This window comes from Ciona intestinalis, chromosome 14 (genome assembly GCF_000224145.3).
Source record: "Ciona intestinalis chromosome 14, KH, whole genome shotgun sequence".
NCBI classification, from domain to species: domain Eukaryota; kingdom Metazoa; phylum Chordata; class Ascidiacea; order Phlebobranchia; family Cionidae; genus Ciona; species Ciona intestinalis.
In genome coordinates, this window is record NC_020179.2 from 751,538 (window position 1) to 778,888 (window position 27,351).

At 32.1% G+C, this 27,351-nt stretch overlaps 6 protein-coding genes across 6 annotated transcripts in view; all 6 read left to right on the forward strand.

The window, feature by feature from the left end:
• Positions 1–1,317: 1,317 nt before the first annotated feature.
• Positions 1,318–1,925, forward strand: LOC100182173. The gene is made up of 3 exons (XM_002131115.5): positions 1,318–1,362; positions 1,488–1,713; positions 1,791–1,925. Exons 1-3 carry the CDS (start codon positions 1,333–1,335, stop codon positions 1,835–1,837), a joined length of 303 nt encoding a protein of 100 aa, XP_002131151.2. The 5' UTR covers positions 1,318–1,332; the 3' UTR covers positions 1,838–1,925.
• Positions 1,926–2,476: 551 nt separating this feature from the next.
• On the forward strand, positions 2,477–4,513 carry LOC101242594 (probable dolichyl pyrophosphate Glc1Man9GlcNAc2 alpha-1,3-glucosyltransferase). Its single transcript, XM_004226852.4, has one exon. The coding sequence runs from the start codon at positions 2,745–2,747 to the stop codon at positions 4,341–4,343; it is 1,599 nt and encodes a 532-aa protein (XP_004226900.1). The 5' UTR covers positions 2,477–2,744; the 3' UTR covers positions 4,344–4,513.
• Positions 4,514–4,516: 3 nt separating this feature from the next.
• Positions 4,517–6,329, forward strand: LOC113474064 (TBC1 domain family member 20-like). The gene has a single exon (XM_026837526.1). The coding sequence runs from the start codon at positions 4,589–4,591 to the stop codon at positions 5,732–5,734; it is 1,146 nt and encodes a 381-aa protein (XP_026693327.1). The 5' UTR covers positions 4,517–4,588; the 3' UTR covers positions 5,735–6,329.
• Positions 6,330–6,333: 4 nt separating this feature from the next.
• On the forward strand, positions 6,334–11,161 carry LOC100186932 (ELMO domain-containing protein 2). The gene is made up of 7 exons (XM_009862418.3): positions 6,334–6,563; positions 7,221–7,347; positions 8,056–8,185; positions 8,727–8,801; positions 9,030–9,157; positions 9,594–9,727; positions 10,459–11,161. The coding sequence occupies exons 1-7, from the start codon at positions 6,359–6,361 to the stop codon at positions 10,611–10,613; spliced, it is 954 nt and encodes a 317-aa protein (XP_009860720.2). The 5' UTR covers positions 6,334–6,358; the 3' UTR covers positions 10,614–11,161.
• Positions 11,162–12,527: 1,366 nt separating this feature from the next.
• LOC100186935 (complement component C6) lies at positions 12,528–18,364 on the forward strand. The gene is made up of 11 exons (XM_002130643.2): positions 12,528–12,784; positions 13,044–13,262; positions 13,540–13,687; positions 14,078–14,228; positions 14,602–14,740; positions 15,258–15,369; positions 15,764–15,899; positions 16,026–16,216; positions 16,965–17,093; positions 17,535–17,698; positions 17,996–18,364. The coding sequence occupies exons 1-11, from the start codon at positions 12,677–12,679 to the stop codon at positions 18,197–18,199; spliced, it is 1,701 nt and encodes a 566-aa protein (XP_002130679.1). The 5' UTR covers positions 12,528–12,676; the 3' UTR covers positions 18,200–18,364.
• Positions 18,365–19,792: 1,428 nt separating this feature from the next.
• The window catches only part of LOC100176718 (complement component C6), an 11,582-nt gene continuing 4,023 nt past the window's right edge, over positions 19,793–27,351 (forward strand). The window contains exons 1-4 of the mRNA XM_002130752.5: positions 19,793–19,960; positions 20,887–21,105; positions 25,908–26,055; positions 26,749–26,896. Coding sequence (XP_002130788.3) covers positions 19,853–19,960; positions 20,887–21,105; positions 25,908–26,055; positions 26,749–26,896 — 623 coding nt within the window. The 5' untranslated portion in view covers positions 19,793–19,852. The remainder of the gene's footprint in view (positions 19,961–20,886; positions 21,106–25,907; positions 26,056–26,748; positions 26,897–27,351) is intronic.

Genomic DNA, 27,351 nt, shown 5'->3' on the forward strand with positions numbered 1-27,351 from the left:
CTAAACATTTAACACCACATAAAGCATATAAGTACAATCCAAATAAACTCTGAACTTTCCATATAGTAGGGTGGGGAAGTTGGGACACTTTTTATTTTAATTTTTTTAAATTTAAGTTTGTTACATATTTATGCATTTTTTAAGCGCAGTAGATTTCGCAACACACTGCATTGTGAAAACCGCATTATGTTTTTTGTCTATCTATATAGAACTTTTCCGTTATATAGTATAGGGTGGGGTAAGAAGGGGCCCCTTAAGCAAATAATGTCTGGAGAAAAATATATTAAAAAATTGTCTGCAATCCCAAACCCTATACTATATCATATTTACGAGCTAATAATATTTAAGACTAAAATGTTCATAATTTCGCAAACGAATGCCTGCGTAACAAGCAGTTCTTTTTGATTGACAGGCCAATTCAGAAATCACCAGCGTTTCACGTTAAACTGCCGGTGCTTTCGAGAAGAAGCAATCAGATTGGTTTAATAACAATTTATTAGAACCTATGCATTAACAGCCTAGCTATAGACGCTGCGGTAACAGTTAATAACAATTTCGCAATCCGCATTTTAAATCCGCATGTAAACAGAATTTTTGTATGAAAACATTAAACAAAATCTATAGCGGCGCTGTTGACTTAGAATAAAATAAATTTTCTAACAACCGTTTGTTGGCATGAAATTATATTTTTTCACACGAAGCGTCTAGGGCTCTAGGCAATAATTGAAACTATAAACTCACTTTACTTAACCACAATAAAAATACCTTTGCCCGTTTGCTGTTACTGACATATAATATATGGAAAGTTTCAGATTTTTTTTGGATTGAAATTATATGCTTTATGTGGTGTTAAATGTTTTGGTAAGCGGTAAACCAGCATTGCTTAGATGTTTATGTTGCTGATGTGAAGACCTCCAATATAAAGGTCTTTGAGTGGCGAAACAACTAAACAAATCTAACATTTTGAAAATATATGGCTGCGTAAGAGAGATGCTGATAGTTCAAAAGCACATAGTAAATATATACACACGTATGGATATGCGGGTTTTATATTTCATAACACAAAAAAACTATTGTTAAAAAGCAATACGCTATTATTTGCGTAGATTTTGCAATCGGTGAAACTAATTTGATCTAAAGACTGCTTACCACGTTATACGCATACGCTGTAGACTTTTTGTGTGTAAAGAAGATGTGATTATTGCCGCTAGATAGACCGGATAAGACAAACCTCTCGCGTTTAGTTTTAATTAGACGGGGTTTTCTAGAAAAAGCAATCGGTTTGTTCAAACGTCAATCAAAACTCGTCTGCGTATGTAACCAATCCAACTTATGCGGATTCGACCAGAAATTTTGCAACAGGTCTTTACTAAAATAAGCAATACACCGCTATACTGTAATATAGAAGACAATTTGTACCAAACACTTTGCAACTGGTGTACACCGACAGTTATTTTTTTTTGTAAACTCCAAACTTTTAATCACAGAGATTGGTTTCAAAACTGGAGATGAATATCAAAGCAGTGTTCGTAATTGCAGTCATGCTCGGCTTCGCCACCCTTCCTTCAGAGGCAAGATTCCGTGGGCTTGTTCGTGCTGGAGGCAAATTGGTCAAGGAAGTTCTTCCCAGTATTGTTCAACCAATTGTTGATTCAACCAAAAACAAGTGGAAGCCATGGACCAAATGGAACGAGCAAGAGCGTATGGCTTTGGGTAAATAGAACTTTTAAGATGTTTAAATTATACACAGATTGATTTATTAAGAATCGTAAAATCACCCTTAATTGCAGCCGATGAAATCGACGCTGAGTTGATGGACTTGTTGGACCAAGAGTAAGCATTCGTGTGCTGAATCGCGAGTACTTTATGCATCCAACATTTCGAGATTACACCTAAAGTTTTTTCGTTTAGTTACGAATGCATCAGTATCTGCTCATTTTAAGTGAATACCAAAAATAAATAAACACGAAATAAATTTTGTTTTGTATTGTCTACATAAGTCTCGCAAAGATAAGACAAACCTCTCACGCGTTAAGTTTTAATTAAAAGGCCCTTTCTGGTAAAAGTACTCGGTTTGGTTAAACGACAATCAAAACCTGTATATGGATTTAAGTGTATATTCTTCATAACAGACATAATTCAATACAAAAGTGTGGATTGCGCTTTATATTCTTTTGTTCTAGAAAGTTAGTGCAGTATTTAGCGAGGCTATTATTCTCCTTAGGTAAAATCAGACATGACTAAAAACAAGAATTGTAAATTAATAAAAACCATATTTGCACATTTTATGTGCACTTTATTTTCTATCTATTTAGGTTTTAAATACAGAACGAGTTATTATTTAAACATCTATACCGCCACCTTACGATAAGGTGTACAATAAATACTCGCCACTAGAGCTTATCTAATCTGCATAGTATTCGCAGGAGTTGTTGTTGTCAGTTTTGTAAATCAGGCAATGAGACACAAACTTGTATAAAGCTCTGAAATAGAATTCAGTAAAGTACGGTGGGGAGAAAAATAGGACACCTTTTCGTTGTATTTTCTCGTTACCATTTGGTAGTAGACAAAGAACATTCAAAAAATTTAAATGATAAAACCATATTCTTACTGTCTTACGTATCCCATTAAACCGTTGGTATTCGTTTAAAACACGATCAGGGTATTTGGATATAATGTGCTAACGGTGTCCCATCTCCCCCCAATTTACTATACCTATCTGTATTGCTAATTACATTTTTAAGATGGCAGTTGAAATAAGTTTAGAATCGTGCGCGATTGCTTCCACTGTTATCGTAACTTTATTAAAACTGTTACTGGTTCCTGCATACACGTCAACGGATTTTGAAGTCCATCGCAATTGGCTGGCAATTACGTATAGCCTACCATATAAAGAGTGGTATTTTGAGAATACTTCAGAATGGACATTGGACTACCCCCCATTTTTTGCATGGTTTGAATGGACGCTTTCTCAAATTGCAGTTTTCATTGATCCAAAAATGGTGACTATTTCAAAAGAGAGCTACAAAAGCATTGGAACGGTTTGGTTCCAAAGATGCAGTGTAATAGCTACTGATGCTATTTTTATTTATGCTTGTTATCGTTGTGCAACTATTTTGCAAAAATTAGATAAACGTTTGCCAGCGCATTTATCTAGCCCACAAAAAGCTGGTGTTTTTATTATAATATCTGTTTTTAACTGTGGCTTAATTATAGTAGATCATATTCATTTCCAATACAATGGCATGCTATTTGGATTCCTGTTTCTTTCCTTTGCCTACCTAATGGATGAAAATTATCCACTTTCTGCAATGTGGTTTGCCATTCTGCTGAACTTCAAGCATATTTTTCTTTACATAGCCCCAGTTTATGGTGTGTTCTTTCTCAGGAACTACTGTACTAACAAACTCGAAAATGGGTTTTTAGCATTTCTGACAATAAAGTCCCCAAACCTCGTTACCCTGGCTTCAATATTAGTTGTGATATTTTCAATGTCGATTAATCCTTTTTATAATCAAATACAACAGGTTATTTCTCGTTTATTCCCGTTTAAACGTGGTTTAACTCATGCATATTGGGCGCCCAACTTCTGGGCCTTGTACAATGCTGCCGACATTGCTTTACAATTTGTGGGTAAAAAGCTTCACATTCTATCACCCAATATAACAAGTTCTGCCACCAGTGGTTTAGTGCAAGAAATAGAACATGCAGTTCTACCCCATGTTTCCCCACTTGAAACATTCCTGTTTACTTTGTTGGCAATCTACCGAAACCTGTTAAACATATGGTCTCAGCCTTATTTTACAAAAACCGCGTCATTTAACCAATTCCTAAGAAGCATTGTACTCTGTTCTTTAACCTCATTCATATTTGGGTGGCATGTCCATGAAAAAGCGATCCTTATGTCAATTTTACCCGCCACATTATTATCATTACATGGTACACGGCAAGACGCCAAAGTTTTTCTTCTTTTACAAACAGTTGGCCATTACTCTTTATTTCCCTTAATATTTACACCATTTGAAACCATGATCAAAATTTGCCTGCTTTTATTATACTGTGTGTATACATACTCTGCATTTTCTAATGTATTTTCTGATATCCCAAAATCATATTTTCGCTTACCTATGCTGAACCACTTTGAAACTTTATATGTTTATGGTCTTGCAGTGAATGAAATGTATTGTTTGTTGATACATCCATTTCTTACCAGTCAATTCACATTCTTACCATTAATGTTAACTTCCACATACTGTTCAATTGGGATCTTATATTGTTGGTTTTTGCTTTACCAACATGCTATTAGTATCTCTTATTTACCATATTTAAAAAAAAACAATTAGAAATCATATTTACTTTTAATGGGAACAAGTTTAAATTTATTATGTAAGCCTGTAACTTGTGGTGCCAGCATGTATTTTTTACTAACTTTATTAAACAGACTAACAGTTTATGTATGCCTATATGACTTGTAAAGTAAATTGTCAATCTAGAAAACATAACATTTTTCAGATTTATATTTAGCTGGTATATCTCAACTGTTCCTGTGCTTCTGTCAAAAATATGAGTTCATTTTAGTAAAATTGAAATGAGTAGGAATGTAACGAAAGGAAAACACCGATCCAAGCGAACTGAAATATTGAAAGCACTCGATCAAATTCCAGTGGATATAGTGCAGCTCCGCAAACTAGCCATTGCTCCAGAAGGTTTACTCACCAGTGAGCTTCGTGCCCAAGTATGGCCCTACTTACTTAACACTGTAAATCAGGAGATAAAAGCTCCGGAAAACATCCGACAACACCCAGAGTTTCAACAAGTCGTCTTAGATGTAAATCGTTCCATGAAAAGATTTCCGGCCGGTATTTCTGACGAGGAGGTATCTGAATTACAAGACCAACTTACAGATTTAATTCTCAGTGTTTTAACTCTGCACCCTGAGCTAAACTATTACCAAGGCTACCATGATATTTGTGTTACCTTCCTCCTAGCATGTGGGCCACAGTTATCATTCCAACTTGTAGAACGATTATCCACACATCACCTAAGAGATTTTATGGATCCTACCATGAGCAGTACAACTCATATTCTTAATTATTTAATCCCAATACTTGATAAGTCTGATTCAGAGCTGGTAAAATACATCACTAAATCAGAAGTAGGTACAACTTTTGCAATCAGTTGGCTTATTACCTGGTATAGTTACGTTCTTCATACCCAGGATGAAATCGAGCGTTTGTATGATTTTTTTCTATCTTGTCACCCACTTATGCCAATTTACTTTGCTGCTCAAATTGTTTTGCAAAGTTCTGAAGACATTATGGCAGGGGAATGTGAAATGTCAAGGGTTTATCAAATCCTTACACAATCTGCCCGAAAACCAAATCCACCACTTGAAGAGTTAATCAGAAAGTCTTCAGATGCATTTATCTTATTTCCACCTTCACACTTGGCAAGAGAAGCTGCTGAATTCTACAAAAACAACCTAGCAATTTCAACCTTTTGCGACTATGCTTTAGTAGCTCGGCACGAAACACCTGATACAGTGCTACGTAGGCTTGGTATTTATCCAGAGGACAAACTGCCCAAGGAAAAGGAAGTTGTTTCAAGTTCTCCGAAAAAGAACTACTGGAATACTGCACGTACAGCTGTTATCGCAGTTAGTGGCGCAGTTGGTGCTGTTGTTGTTGCTGCCTCGGGATTAGATTGGGCGCCAGATTTATTCAACTTTCTTTAGTGCATTGCATCATCTTATTTATTTGTTTGTTTAGTTGGTGAATTAAGTGCTCATTGTGCAATAGAACTTCTAATCTTCATTATTTGGCTGTTGAGTTTTTGAAAAGGTTGCCAATTCTGTTATATAGTAGGGTGGGGGAAGGCAGGTCACATTTAGCAGTATTAACATACTGCTAAAAAAAAATGTGTTTTAAATTAAACAATAACAACGCTCTATACAAGTCGTAAGGATAAGGTTTTGTAATTCTTTGAATGTTCTTTGTTTACCAAAAAATGAAACGAGAAAATTCCTACCCTACTATATTCTTATTTACATTGTGTTACTCTTAAAGATCTTATAAATACAAAGAAAATTTCCATAGAAATTTTATTTATTATTTTAAAAAAAGGTGACATATTTATCGTTACCCCCTATTGGTTCAAAATAATTTATGTTACCATGTATATAATTAAAATTCAATCTGTTTTCTTAAATTTGCATAGGCTACATACCGATCAAATGATCAACGGTGCTTGTTTTCTCTCCCTTCTACCTTTTGCAATATCCAATATTTATAGTTTTGTTTCTTTCTTTGCAAATGTTGCTTTTCTTGCAGGAAAAGTTAGAATTTCCAACCGAAAAATAATGCCTGAACATGCTACTAGTACTGGGAGAAAAACGAGACGTATGCCTGTCCAGACGCAAGCTAGTATTAATTTAATTGACCTTCTTTATAAAATAACATTGCTGCGTTGTTTTATAAAGTGGATTTTGAGACTTGTGACGGGAACTTGTGAATTGCAGCGAATCACACAGAAATATAAATCTGGTGTTTGTACTGTGAAAATTGGTGAGTAAAATAATATTGCAGCGGCAGCATTGCATTGTATTTGTCTGTTGCCTAACTTTTGTATCAAACTAAAAATAGCATGATATTCTTTTCATACATGTTTTAATTCTGACAGTAACTGGCTAACTGCTGGTTTTGACAAGTTATTTAACATTAAAATTTGAAAAAAATGATATTTTTATATCCAATATGCTTTAAAATGTTTACAAAGTCCGTACACCAGTGGTACTAAAATGTTCTTGCACCATTTTATTAAACACCTAACGGCTGTGGCCCAAATATTTAAATAACCAAAATATGCTGCAACAGTTTTTGTTACCCGTCTGTAGTAATCTGCCTATTATACAAACAAGGCCATGGGCAGTCCTGTTCATGCCCCTCCCCGTACAAAAAGTCCTGTACTTCGTTTAGAAAACTTCTGCGTTTGCCATTTGGAGATCTACTTTATAGTAGGGTGGGGGAATGACCTGTAGCATGTAATAACAAAGTTCCAAATATCGTGATTGTGTTTTAAAAAAAAATAGTCTGTGGGAGTCGTGATAATACATTTTTATTCTTTGAATGCTCTTTGTTTACTACCAAAACGGACAAGAAAATAGAATAACAAGATCTTCCTTGGTCCTACTATATTTGTATTTATTTTGCTTCTACTTGCAGAGGAAAGTTTGCAAAGATCAAAATTCTCTGAAATTCGTCAAATGATTGAAGTTGAACCTGAAGATATAGATGCAGCAATACAACAGATTATCAGCCTCAAGAATATTTCCTTTGATGCAAATTCCAGGTAGACCATTTATTTAGATTAACAAATACTAATCAGTAGTTTTGGTTTGGACCATTAATTTTAAAATAATAAATAATCATAAACAGTTGTTAAGTGTATGATATGTTGTATATATATATATATATTACATTTAAATTTGTATCCTGTTTTTGAATGTGCTCCAGTACTTTTTAGAACCATTCGGAATCCTCTAATCTAGTTAAGCCTATCTATTGAGATATAAAATTTTTGTCTTAATAAATGGCACCTTCTATATAATGTAAGGTATATAAGTGGATTGAGGCAGGCTGAGGGAACAGGGATTTAGGCTGAAGCCCCATTATCTATTAATGAGCACCTTATTTTTTTAATATGAACAAAAGTGACTTCATCATATGAACAAAAACCATGGAAAACTTTCCAAACTGTAGGGAAACAAACTGTAGGGGTTGCCAAAGTATAGTCTACCAATTTTACATAAAGAAAGTACTGTAGTATATTACTACATAATATATATACCATTATACCACTAACTATCAACCATACACGTTCACAGAAAATTTCATGAAAAAAAGGGTTGCAGGCAAAAAAATTGGGAGGCCAGCTGTAATAAACCACTGGTTGCATTAAGGTGGCTGTGCAGCACACGAATTACGGATACTGTGTACAGCTACCTTTACAATTTGATAAACTATGAATTTTTAATTAAACCCAAATCTTATTTCTTAGGTTTATTTCCTGTATGAAAGTTTGCTTGGAGCAAATACATGGATATGATAGTTTGTTTTGCACAATCGAAGAACTGAGGGTTGAAACTTATAATTCCTGTAATGGGAATCATGAAGCCTTGTTATTAAAGGTGAATTATGGTTTAGTAAATGACTAAATAGGAGGCAGTAGCGCAGCAAGGAGGGTTGGGGTTGAGACACTGTTAAAAAATGTTTTAGTAAATTGAACCCCCCCCCCCCCCCCCTATCTTTTTTATATTGAAAAATTGAAAACCACCCTATCCTATGGTTGAATGGCAAGCAGTGTAACCATAACAACAGTACCAGTAGTATTAAAACTTAAAAGTTTACACATGCAACTTTACCAAAAATTTAAAAAATGGATATAACGGTGTATAATTTAAGTATTTTTATGCGGAGTGGAGTTATATTATGAAAAATGTTGTTTTGAAATTTCTTATCACATCCTGTGATTAAATCGTATAATTTACAAAATATGGTACGTCAACAAACAATAGGAGGGATAATTGATGATGTGTACTGATAACTGAATACTTATTATTAAATTTTGATTGCTAACAGTAATTTATATTCGGGTATTTCTAAACTTTAAAGGCTTGTTACAAGGTCTAATAGCTTGGTTAAAATATTTTATTAATGCTAATATTTTAGTTATGGAATCTTTTACAACCTGAAAATGCTTTGAAAGAAAGAGTGTCTCGCCAGTGGGGGGAGATTGGGTTTCAGGTAAAAAAAAATGATGTATTTTCTACACTTATAAGTAGACACAAAGTGTGTAAAATGGACAAGCCAGAAGCCATGTCATATAACCACTGTCGATACCCAGCACGCGGGGATAAATAAGTGTCATATTTTAAACATTGAAATTTTGTAACATTTGTTGGTACCAGTTAGCAAATTCATCAGGTAAGTTTAAGTTTTATTTCAATTTGAATTGAATTGATTTGTATTTAGGGTACGGATCCCAAGACTGATTTTCGTGGTATGGGAATTTTAGGGTTGAAAAACTTGGTGTATTTTGCTGAAGTTCATAATGAACTTGCTCGAAAAACTTTGTTACATTCACACCACCCTCAGTATGGGTAAGTAGAAGAATTTAAAATGAAATAAATTCACGAATCTGACCCTGATTTGGTGCTCATACAGTTGAACAGTTCTGTGTAAAGTTGTACAGTAAGGATCTGGTGTTACAAAAATGTAACAGACAAAATTCAAGTCTGTAAAATAACTTTATATTTTACCAGGCAACAAGCAGCATTTTTTCAATAATAACTGAAACAGAACAATAACTTAATAAATATTTTTTAATAAAATGCAAAACATAAATCACATTTCAAAATCTAAATTCAGGAGCTGTTTTAACTAAATAATGAAAATCCAATATAGCTTCGATCTTGTGAACTGTTATCCAAACTTGGATTAATTTTTCGGCCAAACATTTTTCATGTCTGCATAGTTCCTAATTGCTTAGAAATACATAATCTGTGACACTATTATATCACATTCAATTTTCCATAGGTATTCATACGCCATCGTAGGAATAAACTTGACAAGTATGGCTTATGAATTCATGTCGTCTGGCTTACTTCGAACCCACTTTTTTAACACTGTACATGGCAGACCAAACGTAAACCATTTCAACGAGGTTTTCAGTGAGTAATCATTTGTAGTTAAATTGCCAGTTTGTTACTATAGGCGTATTACTGTACAAATATTTATTTTATCCACACTTACACTTTTGTTATTTTATTGATTTTTTTTCTCTAACATATTGTTTCTAATGTTTACTAAACTTGCAAAAGAAAGTGCCACAAATTATGAATGGTTAAGAACCAAACCTTTATAAATTTCCCCACTAATTTGCCCAGTACTGACTAAAACAAGATTAAGAATATACTCTTTAAAGGGTATTACAATTTTGTAAATAAAATATCCTAAACAATAGTTATAACTTTTTAAAAAGAGGGAATAAAATAACATTCAGTAATAAAAGTTTGCCATTTAAGTTGAATTTCTTCATGCATAATGTCAAGTTTTGTCTATTTTTGCCGTTAAAAAAAAAGTTTTATTTCATACCTGCTCATTATGCTTATAAATTATGTATAACTGCTATTTAAAGGAGAATGCAGTAACAATAACTAAACCAACTGTTTTGTGTGCCAAAAATGAATTTATTTGGTGGAAAAGATAGGACACAAAGAACATTCAAAGAATTATAAAACCATATCCTTAGGACTGACACTTCCTTAGACCGTTGTTGATTGTTTAAAACACGATCAGGATATTTGGATATTATGTACTAAAGGTGTCCCGTCTTCCCCCACCCTACTATATTAGTTATGTTAAAAACTCATAGTAATCATGCTATACTTGTTCACTGCAGGTTATCTGATGTTTGAATTTGACAAATTTTGGATGAAATCTGAGCCTGAAAACGTCATGGAATTCAGCAGAATAAGGGACGAGTTCAACCAAACTGTTGAGGCTGTGTTAAAATATGTGCCATCGGCAAAACTATCTTTAGACAATTCAAGTTAATTTGATTTTCCAAAAACACGCCCAGTTTTTGAGGTCAGAATTTTTTAGCATCTCCAAATTTCGTATATGGTAGGATATATTCGAATTTTGTAGTTAGTGTTTGGCATAGGATTTTCAATGCTTTCTTGCCAATTGATAAGGGCTTTTTTAACAGTCACTTTTTAACTGATAGCTCAGAAACATCTATTTTAAATGGCAATTATTTTTTACCAAAGTAGGCATGCACGCTTGCATTAGTGATCTAATATTGCTGCTACCATAGTAACATCTAAAGAACCTTTCTCGATTTTAGCTATTTGCGTTAAAAGTATCAGTTATGATATTTCTACATTCCTATTTCTGCATTCATTCCTTTAACTTTCCAAGTGCCGGCATATTTAACCTTATATAGCATTTATATATCTACAAGTAGCATTGTAATAGCAGATACAAACATATAACATCAAAGCATTATATTCTTGTTTCTGTATCTACCTATTTTGAAACCAGTATTGTATGTGAGTTTACTTGTATGTTCTTGCGGAAAATTTGTTATTTTGGTGATGCTAGTTTTTGCCCACTTTTCTGTGTGTTGTTATATTGTGTATAGCAGGGTGGGGGAAGATAGGACACTTTTAGCAAATAATATCCAATATTCTGATCAGGTTTTAAACAATTAATGACGGTTTATAGGAGTCGTGGGGATACGGTTTTATATTTCTTTGAATGTTCTTTGTTTACTGTCAAATGGGACGAGAAAATAATATAAAAAGATGTTCCATCTTCCCCCACCCTACTATATATTATTTCATCTGGTGTAAAGTATGTTTTTAGTTTTCTAACTATTTCACTTGGTACTCAGTTGTTTGTCTTCAAAGTGTTTAAGTGATGTGCAATGAATGGAATATCAAGCTAAAAGTGTAACTTATTTATCCCAGCAACCTAGACAGTCCTTATAACACGTGGTTCTGTTTGTTACACCTTCTGTTCGCTTACTATTTACCACGTATGTAACTTTGTGGAAATTTTATTTTTTCGTCATGTGTGTATTTTGCCCACACAAGTAGCAGCGTCGAGCCTCGAACGTGTAAACTCTTGGTTGGAAGCGGGCGTTGTAACCGCAGCATAGGTTACAGTGACGTTTTTTCATTCAGCCAGAACGTATAAGAATTTATCTAAACGCAGTTTTGTTCAACAGTGGTGTAAAAAAAACGAATTAATGAGACAAGTTATTTCACATGGCGTAACGATAGTTGGTATAACACGGGCCCCATATTTAATACACCTTATGTCATGAGGTATCACTTGCGTAACTTAGTAAAGGTTTTTTTTTCAATTAAGCTGCCAATTTAGACAGTCTATTATTCAGTGCGGACGCTTCTGGTCTAGTGCTGTAGTTAAAAAAACTAAAGGTAAATCGACGATTTGAATTGTTTGTTTTTTTATTGTTAGAACGTTATAATATAATCGTACCCGCTTCTAAAAACTATTTTTTATTTATACTGGCTCGCATTTCGAATCTTTTATTAAAAATTTCAAATTCGCATTAATACGGTCCAATTTTCCTACACTCGCTTGTTAAGCCTATAATAATGTGTTTTTGTTTATCCACCCGTTTTCTGAGTAAACATGTTTTTAATCCAAGAAACATCTAAACTGGAAAGTCCAAATACGCACGTAGGAAACTGACTTTCCTGTTTAGGAATAAGCTTACACTGGAACAAAGTTTTACCGCATCTGAATAATCGGGATCGAATTCTAAATTTCCGGCGTTTGACGGCAGTTTGATTGCAAGTACATGTTAACGTCGTGTTTTGGCGCTTAAACCGAAAGCAAAGTTTCATTAATTTACACCCGTGTTGACACACCGATCGTTTCTCGGATTTACCTCAGGAAATATGGTCTAGTTTCAGTCACGGAACTACTTGACTGGAAATTTTCGGCAATGCAGCAAACGCTAAAACTTGTTTGCGTTTTTTGGTTGATGTAACTTCTGGAAAAAGGCGAGTAAGGTAACCGTGCCCTATAAATTGCACCGAAAATGGACCGACAAGCATTGGAATTACCAGTTTAAGCATTACAAAATGAGGCTTAGCATACTCTTCTGGGTGATTGTGTTATTTGTGGCAACAACTTCAGCTTGGAGAAGACGCCGCAGGAGAAACCCGCCACCAGCTCCAGTGCATTGCGCGGTAAGTTTTAAAGTTTGGGTCATAAAAGTGTATTTAGAATTAAAAACTTCAAACATTATTTTATTTAACTTGCTTGGGCGTTTTACAGGCGGCGACATAGACGAAAATACCTTGCAACCTTACAAAAAAACGACTTGCAACTTTACAAAAAAATGACTTGCAACTATAATATGTAAAAAAAATACCCTACTATACTATGCAAATTTTATGTAGGGCCTATATACAGATATAATACGCATGTTTTGTGGACATTTGACAGGTATCCGGGTGGACAGGCTGGAGTGCTTGCAGTGTAAGTTGTGGCGGTGGAAGTCAATCTCGTACTCGAGGAATCACCCGCAACCCAGCCCACGGTGGTAGCGGTTGTGGTGCATTAAGTCAATCAAGGTCGTGTAATCGACATAAATGTCCAATACATTGTCAGTGGGGTAATTGGGGACCGTGGTCGGATTGCACGTCGTGTTCTTATGGAGGAAGGGTGAGATGTTTTTTTAAAGTCTAAAGTTTTGAATGGATAATTGTAACTTATTTAATCGTTGGCGACAATCGTGGAAATTGTGTTATATAAGCTATACCTCGTTATCGCTTAGGAGTTTCTTGTAGGTGACTTTTTTGTTGTTTACAATTGACAATTCAGACATCTTTATGTTGGGGCAGTAACTGTTGCGTGTTTTGCCCAATAACACCCACTTCAAAAGTAGTAGCATCGCACCCGTCTTTTATCCGTGTTTTATTAATTTTCTCTTCCCCCACAGAGTCGAATGCGTAATGTCACAGTCGCAGCAATGTTCGGTGGAAATAGATGCGCTGGCTTGTCCAAAACTACTGATTACGCGTGTGTCAGTAGTGATACATGTCCATACGAAGTCGAATGCTCAAGTGACACATTCGCATGTGGTGACGGTAAGCCTTTTTACTAAATACGATTCTACATTTGATGTAGTATGTAGTAGATTGGGGTAAGATGGATTATGTTTTCAATCTATTTTACTGTCCCATTTATAGCAGTAAACAAGAAATAAAAAATGCGCACTCTCGAATGAAGATGTGCAACTTTGCTCCAAAATAGTTTTATATAATGGGGTGGGGCAGGATTTGGGACATCTATTCATTCTATTTTCTCGTCCCATTTGGCAGTAAACAAAAAACATGCAAAAAAATATAAAACTCCAGTTCCATCTCCCCCACCCTACTATATGTGTTTAAGGTGTCCCATCTTCCCCCATTTTAATATATATTTACATTAACACTATTCTGCAACTTGTAGCAACAAGGCTAACTTTTATATTCCAGGTCTGACTTGCATTCGTACAAATCTCCAATGCAATGGTGATGATGACTGCACTGACTACTCCGATGAGCTTGAGTGTAGCGAGAGACATAGACGGCCATGCGGAAGTACAACTATGAGCGAAATACCATACGTTGATATTGCCGGGTTAGGGTAAGTGTCAGAGTTTTTGCTGCTCATATAGTTGCATATATACCTTTATTTTTGTGTAATTTCCAAAGTCATGACACAGTGGTTATAGCGTTTGCTTCTACCACAATGAGTACGGGTTAGAGCCTCGACGCTACCGCCATTGTGGGCGTGTGTGTGTCTTTGGGCAAGATACTTAACGACAATTGCTACAGGCCAGTAGATTTTTTTTAATTGTCAACAATACATTGAAAGAAATAAAAATAATATTAGTCGTCACCACAAAGTTACATAATATAAGCACGCGGTGTATAAAACGGGACATTTGTGCTATTACGGCTGTCGCTGCCCCGCCACGTGAGAAAAAAATAAGTTACATTCATTTATTTTTTTCCAGATATGACATTACACTAGGAGAGGAGATCGGAACGATTCTAGATAATCGTCAATACGCGGGAAGATGCGACAGAGTTAGAAGCGGTGAACACGAAGAAACATTCCGTAAACCGGCAAACATGCAGTCGTTCAGATTTCAGGTGATGCATAAACATTACATAGCATGGTAGCATGGGGGAGGATGGGACACCTTTTCATTCATTTTCTTGTCCCATTTGGCAGAAAACAAAGAACATTTAAAGAATTATAAAACCGTATCCTCATCGACTCCTATAAACCTTTGTTAATTGTTAAAAACATGATCAGGATGTTTAAATATTATGTGACAAAGGTGTCCTATCTTCCTCCACCCTACTATACAAAGTGGAATGGCAGTTACTTTTTTGGCATAAACTTCAAACAAATAAGGGACCATATACTTCAAGTTACCATTAACTTGGCTATAATATATGCCCCTATCCAGGTGTTTGGCGGGGCTTGAGATTTAAGCAAACGTGTATTAAATTTAATAAAATGTGTATTAAAAAAACTGTTAAAAACTCTCTAAATTTTAACTAAAAACTGGAATAATTTTTCTCATGCAAATCTGTACATAGACTACACCATACATTTCATTCATCACACTATACAAAGTTAATATTTTACTATTTATTTTAGTCTCAAGCGACCTCCTCCTTTACTGCCATTTCTTACCAAAGCTCAAAAGGTTTTTACGAATCTGAAAGAAGCAACATGGAGAGAAAACTGCAAGCGTCTGCGTCGTTTTCATGTAAGTATAAACAAGATATAGAAACTGTTATAGTAGAGTGGGGGAATATGGGACACTTTTAGCACATAAAATTTAAATATCCTGATCGTGTTTTAAACAATTAACAACGGTATATAAGTCGTGAGAATACAGTTTTATAATTCATTGAATTTTGTTTGTTCACTTCTAAATGCGACAAGAAAATAGAATGAAAAGGTGTCCCATCTTTCCCCACCCCACTATATTGCACATGTCCGGCCGCGTGGCTCACAGGTTAGATCGATTGCGTCGTAATAATCGATCAAAATATACCGGATTTGATGCTCGTTGCATACTATTATGAATGTATGTTACCACCGCCCTAATATATAAATAGCACCAAACCACTTTATTTATACCTTTAACCCATTACCAGTTAGCGACATGTTCGGCTTGAGCGGCAGTGCAACCAAAACAAGAAATTCAAAAACTTTGCGAATTATTGACCGAGGAACATCAAGTGATGTTAAATACTTCAGAGTTTTTGGTGAAATCACTTTATCCAGATTCAGGTGAGACAACTAGTATAATTTATTTTTACATCTAACAAATGAGCATGAATGATGTATACAAGCCTTTACAAAACGTGCCCATTTATTACGGCTGTACTCTCCTGTTAAATTTGCATTTTTTTATAGGACCATTCGAAGATCGTTCAAATTGTCCCACTCATTCCGACAACGGTTACTAGAACTTCCTCAACATTACGATTATGCCAAATATTCGGAGCTCATAGCAGATTACGGAACGCATTTCTACTCTTCTGGTGTGCTGGGCGGACGGTATGAATACATCTACAGGTTTTCTAAATCGGACCTTGCTCTATCAGGTGTGTTTCGACAATTTTAAACTAAGATTCTACCCTATTTTTTATTACAAAAATAGCATAGAGCATTTCCTTACATTTCTCTTTTTTTTCTTTTTTAATGCAAAACATAACTGCGATAAAAATAGGATGGGAATCTCAGATACCGAATAAACCAGTCGGTCGCGGTAACTTATAGTTACCGGGTCTGTGTAATATTATTGGGACTGTAATATCATTAATCACTATGTATTTGTTCAACCCGTATGTGCTAATGTAATTATACCCAACAGGGATATATACGATATAGCTGTCACGTTATAATATTACAACTTTGATTATCTTTTTTCCCATCTTTATAATATTAACAGAATTATATAACCGTAGCTCCGTGATTGTAAGAATGTTGTTTCTACTAGAAGTTTAACTTAATTAAAATAAATGTCTCGTTTGTCCGCTGGGTGTAGCGACCACGCTTATTTTCTTCCAACTAAATGTAAATATGTTTTTAACTGTAAGCGTGTTTTAACAACTGTTGTTTTGTCGCTATATCCTGTCTTTTCGCTTAAAATATTTCTAAATCTTCGCTACCGTAATGAAAGAGACAAATAAAAGTTATTATTATTATTATTATTATTATGTTGTAAACCTAATGAAAATATGGTTTTAGGTGCTAACGAATCTCATCGTATAGTACCATATTATTTACTCTTTATGTTAAAATCTACTTCCATGCATTTTTAATATGTCGTTCATATCGAATGATTTTCAGGTTTAACCGATGAAGAACAGAAGAACTGCTTGACCACTGAAACGTCAATGAAATTTTTGAAAGGTTTCTTTGGTGGAAGCGGGGGGACAAACAAGTGTTCAACTAATGTATTGTCTCGTCGGTATAACGGTAAGGTGTTGTTATTGTAGAAATATATACAACTCGATAATGATCTATTTAACAATATAAGCTATACTGTGTTTACCTAATGCATTTATCAGAAGAGGCGTATGCTTGGAAAAGTTTGAGCACGTTGAGCACGTAATAATTGAGCACATATTGCTGGCCATATGGATCCTTTTTAGTCGAACAGTTGTTTTTATTCTTTTTATTGTCAGTCATTTTTGCACATATCGGTTTGCAATTCTCACTACTATTGTCTTATACCACTTTTTAATCCAAACAGATATAATGTTATGTCCATGTTTTGTGTAAGTTTTCTCCCTATATTATCTTAGGTTTGTACGCGTTCACAGTCAACACAAAGTGTATGAAATAAACACCTATTTTACAACTATAACAGCTGCCCCGCGGACGATAAAAATAGCATTAATATAAAACTCTTTACAGGAAGTTTCGCCTTGGCTGCAAAGGAGGCAATATCAAATGTGATTGGCGGACAGTCTCATACAACTAGTGCTCTTACTTTCTACTCCAGCAACGGACCGAATACGGCTGCTTACGAAAGGTGGTCGAGATCCGTCAGAGTTAGCCCTGCAATCATCGATTTTATGGTAGGTGTTTAAACAAGACCAAGTTAGCATAGATTATTTACTGCTGGAACAAACTAGTACTGTTACAAAAGCTAATTTTGTTTTGGTGTATAACATCGATCATCTTCTGATGTTGTAGCGGTAAAACGAAATTCGTTATAACACCGGTGTTTTGTTTCGAAGATACTATGTTATAACTTTGTTAGTACTTTCTGCTTGCTTTTTTATATTCCTCTCAATTTAAACAACTTGGTGAATGTTAAATGATATCATGGTCATTTAAAGTTCGTTTATTTATTGCTAAATATTTTGTTCCAGTTAACTCCGATGTCATCGGTGATACCCGATAGAAACAAGCAAGCTAACATGGAAAGAGCGTTGTACGATTACTATGCCAAATACAATGCAAATAAATGCACTGGCCGATGTGAAAACGGTGGGAGAGCCGTAGTCGTAAAGGATGGTAGTGAATGCAAATGTTTGTGCACGCCTGGTCATTCTGGCCCGTCGTGTCAAAGTTGAGAAGATGTTTAATCCAGACTGCTCTAAGTTCAATCAGTTTCAACACGGTTTATATACTGGACTTCATTTTTATTGTCGTATTAATGTCTGCTATGTGTAATTCAACTTGTATGTTGTGCTGTGCGTGTTTACATCTGTATAAAATAAAAAAAAATTTTCTCAAAATGCGTTTGTGATTTCTCCTCGGGACAAAATGTGTTTCAGTTTTTCAATTACCACGAACTTAACTTTGTGGTTTTATTTTTATTTTATTTAATATTTGATGTTACTCTTTTAACTTTGCAACTAAAATGAACCAAGTTATAACTTATATCTTTGGGTAAGATGGGATACTTTAGGCTCATAATATCCAATGTTTTCCAATCGTGTTTTAACAACTTGCCATTTCAGATTCGTGTGGTTACGGTTATGTAATTGTTTAAAAGTTCTTTGTTTTTACCAAATTGGAGGATAAAGAGAACGGAAATTATCATTCTACTCCAACTTATATGCGATAACTACGGCGTGATTTTATATTTTTGACCTATATAAAAACAGAATAGTTATTTAACAATAAAATGTCAGATAATTTAAAGTCTTTACATATAAAGAGTGGAAAAGATTGGACACCCTGAGCACATAATATTCAAATATCATGATCGTAATTTAAACTAACAACACAATTAACAACATTCTATGGGAGTTAGGAAGATGCGGTTTTATAAATTTTTGAATGTTCTTTGTTTACTACCAAATTGGACGAAAAATAAAATGAAAAAAGGGTGTCCTATCTTTCCCACCCTATTATATATTTTACCCCCTCTCCACCCTACCATACATATATATATTCACGGCGGGTAAAAACACTAGATTTAAGTTAAAACAGACATAAAATGTCCCATATAATCACGAAAACAATAAAGATTAACAATAAGTAAACAAACAATATACTTTGTACATAATCAACAAAAATTCAATGCTGTTTTCTAAACCTACATGGTATTGAAATTTATTAGACTGATTACGATTTGCACGAATTAGCTTTCGTATAGGCATTGCACGTCAGGCTTCTCGTTCTCTTGCAATGAAACTTTAATACGTGTGATTCGTCACGAAGTGGCGCGTGCACACCGAAACTAGAGTGCGCAATTAAATGTCAGCTCGATGCTCGTCGTTAAAAATTTTCAGATTTTGCTGTTTTTTTTTAGCAAGTAAACAAACTGGGGAGTTCCAAAGTTGTGACAGATGATGTAAAGACGAGAGTTCCGGGTTCGAGCAAGTATTTTGATTAACATGATGCATGACGACGTGCTGCAAAACCTACTAAAATATCATGCGCATGGTCTCAGACATACCACGTTTGTTAATTTGTCTTTCTCCCATTCATAAGTCATATCGAAAGCAAGTATTTTGATTAACATGATGCATGACGACGTGCTGCAAAACCTACTAAAATATCATGCGCATGGTCTCAGACATACCACGTTTGTTAATTTGTCTTTCTCCCATTCATAAGTCATATCGAAAGTAATTTCGGTTCAAAGAAATCTGCGGAAAATAAGTAATTATACTTTCGGTTGCCAAACAAATACTTGTGCTTTTATAAAGAGCAAAAATACAATGTTTTAATATATTTGCAGATATACAAACTGCAAGTAAGAGGCGTAATTCAAAATGAGACTTACCCCACTCCTCGTGTTGTTGGTTCTTTTAGTTGGCACTTCTTCAGCTTGGAGAAGAAGACGTCGTCGTCGAAGAGCTCCGTCGCCAGTAAATTGTGCGGTAAGATTAAATCTATGTATATGTGTAGCTGTTTTATAGTAGGGTGGGGAAAGATGGGACACCTTTGCATAAGATATCTAAATATCCTGATCGTGTTTTAAACTATTTACAACAGTCTAAAGGTGTCGTGGGGATACCGTTTTATATTTCTTTGAATGTTCTTTGTTTACTACCAAATGAGTCGTGAAAATTAAATGAAAAGGTGTCCCATCTTTCCCACCCTACTATTTTATAGTGTTCGCTTATAATGATTAAAAAAGTAATTTTTTGTAAGCTAAAATCTATGTATACGTGTAACTGTTTATTATAGTGTATGCATGTAATGTTTAAATCAGCATAGTTTTGTGAGACATTTTGAAAATTACGGTAATAAAGCATAGTATGCTCATGTAATATTATTCTAATCGTGTTTTAAACAATTAACTTCGGTCTATGGGAGTCGTTGGGATACGGTTTAAAAATCCTTTAAATGTTTTTTGTTTACTACTAAATGAGACGAGGAAATAGAGTTAAAAAGTGTCCAATCTTCCCTCACACTGCTATACTATATGGTTTATCTTTATTTTAAAAAAATATAAGACGAAGCGGTTTTTATATCAAAAACATTTAAAATAATTATATAACAGTATTCTCACGACTATGACGGAGCGTTGTTAAAAACACGACAAGGAAATATTAGATATATTAGGGTGGGGAAAGATGGGACAGTTTTAGCACATAATATTCAAATATTCTGATCGTATTTTAAACAATTAACTGAGTTATATGGGAGTCGTGAGGAAACGGTTTTATAATTCTTATGATTTTCTTCGTTTAGTAACAAATGGGTGGAGAAAATATAGTAAACCGGAGACCCATCTTTCCCTACACTAATATATATGTGTTAACGTCATTTTATCTTACCCTACAGTTTTATAATATCCCAGGTGTCAAATTGGTCGGGTTGGGGAACATGCAGCAGAAGTTGTGCAACTGGAAGTCAATCTCGCACTCGAGGAATAACTCGCCACCCAGCCCACGGTGGTAGCGGTTGTGGTGCATTAAGTCAGTCAAGGTCGTGCAATCGACATAAATGTCCAATACATTGTCGGTGGGGTAATTGGGGACCGTGGTCGGATTGCACATCATGTTTCCCAGGCGGAAGGGTAAGTTACGACGAGTCTCATGAGACTATTGCAATACATTTATAAAACAGTACCGATACTAGTTATAAGCAATATAACATAAAAATTTAATTAAAAGAATTGTTTAATTTTGTTGAAACCAGATTTTTTATAAATTTGCAAACCGAATTATTATTTTTTCAGTTTAAAACGGTACCGTTACTAATTATAACTTACATACAATCACAATTTTAAAAAATCGTTTACACAATTTTTTATTCAAATTTGCAAACCGAATTTGAAAAGTTTAAAAAATAGAAGTAATATAAATAAATAACTAATATAAATATTTTTTAGTAATTTTTTCATGATATATACATAGCTTATAACCAGTAATGGTATTGTATTAAACTAAAATTTTACTACATCGGTTCGTAAATTTAAAAAAAAATTGTTGTTTAAACTAATGTAAACGAATTTTTTTAAATAAATTTTTTATGTTATTTTACCTAAAACTTGTAATGGGACTGCATTAAACTAAAACTTTTTACCTATTTAGTTTGCAATTTTACAAAAAAACATAATTTTTAAACAAATACAAACGTTTTTTTTAATACTATTTTTATGTTATATTGCTTATAACTTGTAAATTTGAAAAATAAAATGTTGTTTAAACTAATGTAAACAATTTTTTTAAATAAAATTGTTATGATATATTAATATAACTAGTAACGGTATTGTATTAAACTAAAAAAAAATTACAAATTTGGTTTGCAAAGATGAAAATAATTGTTGTGTAAACTAATGTAAACAATTTTTTAATAAAATTTTCATGTATCGTTGTTTATAACTAGTAATGGTACTATATAAACTATTTTTTTACGAATTCGGTTTGCATTAAGAGTTATATCAGTATATTATGAAAATTTTAAAACAATTTTTTTTAAATTGACAAACCGAATTGGAAAATATTTTACTTAAATACAGTACCATTACTATTTATATCAATATATCATGAAAATTTTATTTAAAAGAATTAGTTTACATTAGTTTAATCAACATTTTTTTTTAAATTTCGCAAATTAAATTAGTAATTTTTTATTAGTTTAATACGGTACTATTACTAGTTATAAACAACATAACATGAAATTTTTATTTTTAAAAAATCGTTTACATTAGTTTAAACCCTTTTTTTTTTAAATTTGCAAACCGAAATAGTAAAATTTTTACTTAAATACAGTACCATTACTATTTATATCAATATATCATGAAAATTTTATTTAAAAGAATTAGTTTACATTAGTTTAATCAACATTTTTTTTTAAATTTCGCAAATTAAATTAGTAATTTTTTTTAGTTTAATACGGTACTGTTACTAGTTATAGGCTGTAGAACGTGAATTAAACAAAATCGTTTATGTTAGTTTAAAAAAGGATTTTTTTTTCAATTTTACAAATCAAATTAGTAAAAAAATAGTTTAATACAGTACTATTACCAGTTATAAACAACATAACATGAAATTTTTATTTAAAAAAGTCGTTTAGATTAGTTTAAACATTTTTTTTCAAATTTGCAAACTGAATTAGTAAAAAAATAATTATTACAGTACCATTACCAGTTATATCAATATATTATTACAATTTTTATTTTTAAAAAATAGTTTATAATTGCGTAAACAACCCTTTTTTATAAATTGGCGAACCGAATTAGTTAATTTTTTTAATTTAAAACAGTACCATTGCTAGTTATAAGCAAATTATCATAAAAATTTTATTAAAAACATTTGTTTATATTAGCTTACACAAAAATTTTATTTTTAATTTTGCAAACCAAATTAGTAAAATGTTTTAGTTTAATATAGTACCTATAAGCTGTATAACGTGAATTTCTTGTTTACATTAGTTCATACAACGATTTTTTTTAATTTTACAAATCATATTAGTAAAAAATCGTTTAGTACAGTACCACTACTATAATTATATTAATATATCATAAAAGTTTTATTTAAAAAAATTCGTTCACATTAGTTTACACACCAGTTTGTTTAAATATGCAAACCGAATTAGTAAAAAATCAGTTTAATACAGTACCTCTACTGGTTATAGGCAATGTAAAATAAAAATTTTGGTAAAAAATTGTTTTCATTAGTTTACACAACATTTTTTTCAAACTTACAAACCAAAATAGAAAGAAAATTAATTTAAAATAGTACCATTACTAATAATAATAAGCACTATAACATTAAAATTTAAAAAAAAAATTGTTTACATTAGTTTACACAACATTTTTTTTATAATTTCGCAAACTGAATAAGTAATTTTTTAGTTTAATACAGTACCGTTACTAGTTATATCAATATATCATAAATACAAATATTTATAAATATCGTTTACATTAGTTTAAACAACATTTTTTTAATTTTGCAAACCGAGTTGGTAAAAATCTGTTTTATATAGTACTATTATTAGTTATATCAATATATTATGAAAAATGTTTTGAAGAAAATTTGTTTGCATTAGTTTAAACAACGTTTTTTTTTTAAATTTCCAAACTGATTAAATATAAATTTTTAGTTTAAAACAGTAATGTTGATAGTTCTAAGCAATATAACATTACAATTTTCATAAAAAATTCGTTTACATTATAGTTTACAAATCAACTTTTTTGTTAATTTTTTACAGCGAGTTAGTAAAAAATGGTACTGTTCTAAAGTAATTTTTTTTAACAATTCGGTAAATTAAAAAAAATGTTTTGTAAACTAATATAAACGTCTTTTTTTAAATAAAATTTTCTTAATATATTGATAAAACTAGTAATAGTACTATATTAAACTAAAACTTTTCACCAATTTAGTTAGCAAATTTATATAAAAAACATGTTTTGTAAACTAATATAAACGAATGTTTTAATAAAATTTTAATGTTATAATGCTTAGAACTATCAACATTACTGTTTTAAACTAAAAAATATACTAATTCGGTTTGTAAAATTGAAAAAAAATGTTGTTTAAACTAATGTAAACGATTTTTTTAGATAAATTATTTTTGATATATTGGTATAATTAGTAAACTAGTTATATCTATATATTAAGAAAATTTTATTTAATTTTTTTTTATTAGTTTGCACAACGATTTTGTTAATTTTGCAAACCGAGTTGGTAAAAAAATAAAAGTTTATTACGGTACCATTACTAATTATATCAATATATCATAAAAACTTTATTTAAAAAAAAATTTTTACATCCCGAATTAATTTAAAAAAATAGTTCAATACAATATCCATTACTAGTTATATTAATATATTATAAAAAAAATATTAAAAAAGTTGTTTACATTAGTTTAAACAATCAATTTTTTTTCAATTTTTCAAACCGATTTAGTAAAAAAAATAGTTTAACACAGTACTAATATTAGTTTTAAGCAATAAAACATGAAAATTATAATATAAAAAGTCCGTTTACATTAGTTTACACCACGATTTTTTCAATTTTGCAAACCGAATTAGTAAAAAAAAAATAGTTTAATACAGTACCATTAGTGGTTATAAGCAATATAACGTAAAAATTTTATTTAAAACAATTCGTGTCATTACATGTTTGCAAATTTCAAAAATGTTGTGTAAAAGAATGTAAACGAAACGTTACGATACTTGTAAAGGTACTTTACGTTATATTACTTATAACCACTTATCGTATTTAACTATATTTTTACTAACCTAATTTGCAAGGTTAAAAATATTGTTGTGTAATGTAATATAAACGATTTTTTTAAATAAAATTTTTATGATATATTGATATATATATTTTTTATGATATACTGTTTTAAATTATGTTTTTTGCTAATTCGGTTTACAAATTTATAAAAATATTTTTGTGTGAACTAATCTAAACATTTTTTTAATAATTTTTTATGTTATACAGCTTATAAATAGAAATGATTCTGTATGAAACTAAAAACTTTTACTAACTCGGTTTGTAAATTTGAAAAAAAAAATTTTAATTAAATTGTCATGTTATTTTGATAAAACTAGTAATAGTACTGTATTAAACTATCGTACTGGTAAAAATATAGTTCAATACAATACCATTACTAGTTAAAAGCAATATAACATTAAAATTTTATTTTAAAAATTCGTTTACATTAATTTACAAAACATTTTTTTAAACTTGCAAACCGAATTAATAAAAAAATGTAGTTTAAAACAGTAATATAAAACTATTATAATTATAAGCAATATAACATAACAATTTTATATAAAAAAAGTATGTTTACAAAAATTAGTCAAATACAGTACTTATACTAGTTAAATCATTAAATCAGAAAAATTTAGTTGAAACAGTTCGTTTATAATAGTTTAAACAACAGTTTTTTTTTTAATTTGCGTACCAAATTAGTTTTAAAAATTAGTTTAATACAGTACCATTACTAGTTTTATAAATATATAACTTGACAATTTTATTTAAGAAAATTCGTTTTTTTTGACAGAAGTAGTTTAAAACAGTACCATTACTAGGTTTTATCAATATATAAAAAAATTAATATAAAGTACCGTTTACATTATATTTAAACAACTTTTTTTTAAATTCGCAAATCTAATCGCAAATTTTGAAAAATGTGAAAATAAATTGTTGTATAAACTAATGTAAACAAACTCTTTAATTATTAAATAAAATTGTCATGTTATATTGCTCAAAACAAGTACTGCATACTAATTTAAAACAAAAACTATTAATTCGTTTTGTAAATTAAAAAAAAATTGTTGTGTAAACGAATGTTCTTGCAATTTTGGTCATTGCTCCTGCATGCTGGTTTCGCGCTTAGTATTAAATAATCCATTACACGCAGAGTCGATCCCGTAACGTCACAGTAGCCGCCATGTTTGGAGGAAATTCGTGTTCTGGACTTGCTGTTTCAACAGATCACTCATGTACTGCCGCTGATCATTGTCCATTTGCTATACAATGCCCAAGTCGCATGTATTCGTGTTCAGATGGTAAGTTATAACCTTACGTATCAAACTTTTACTTTATTTTTTAGTCTCGTTTGATACTAAACAAAGAACATTCAAAGAATTATAAAACCGTTTCCCACGACCCCATATACCGTTGTTAATTGTTTAAAATACGATCAGAATATTTGGATATTCTGTGCTTAGGATGTCTCATCTTTCGCTACTCTACTATATATATGTAAAGACTTAAAACTGTCTGAAATTTTGTTGTTAATTTAATATTCTGTTTTATATAGGTCAAAAATATAAAATCACGCCGTAGTTACCGCATATAAGGAGGAGTAGAATGATAGTTTTCCATCTCCTTATCCTCCAATTTGGTACAAAACTTAAATAATTACAGTATCCACGCAACCTCAAAATAGCGTTCTATATAATTGTTAAAACACGGTTGGAAAACAAGAGATATTATGTGAAAGTATTCCATCATATCCCACCCCGAAAGATAAGTTAGAAGTCGGTTCCTTGTAGTTGGCAAGTATCAAAAAATAATTAATAAAAAAAATAAATTATCATCCACAAGTTACATACATGGTAACTCGTAAGCGGACTCGAGGTGTACGAAACAGAACACTCGTGTTATAACGGCTGTCGTTTACCCGCAACGCAAGGATAAAGCAAGTTACAATAATACATTTATTCGTAACACATATATATATATATCCATTTTCGCAGAGTTAACTTGCATTCAGCCAAGATTACGTTGCAATGGCGACGATGATTGCACCGATTTCTCTGATGAGCATGAATGTCCTGCCATACGAAAACCATGCGGAAGTACAAGTATAAGAGAAATACCATACATTGATATTGCTGGGTTGGGGTAAGCGACATTAGATACTTAATAACTAATTTCCTATAAAAATAACATTTAAGTGCAGCTTGCAAACCGAATTGTAATATATATATATATATATAAATCATTTAAAGTTTTGTTCTATAGTAGAGTGTTACGACTTCAAAACATCGTTGGTAATTGTTAAAAACACGACCAGAAAATACAGAATTTACGTGTTAATATCCCATCTTACCCCACTGTACCATATATACTTGAATAAATGAATGTAACTTACTTTATCCTCGCGTGGCCGGAAAACGACAGTCGTTATAACACGGGTGTGCACCTCGCGCCAGCTTACGAGTTACCAAGTATGTTACTTTGTGGGTGATTATTTTATTGGTTTTTTTTTTCATTTTTATGTATGGCTGATAATTTGGACAACCCATTAGTGACCACTGGGTTGGAGCAATTGCCGTTAAGTGTCTTGCTCAAGGACA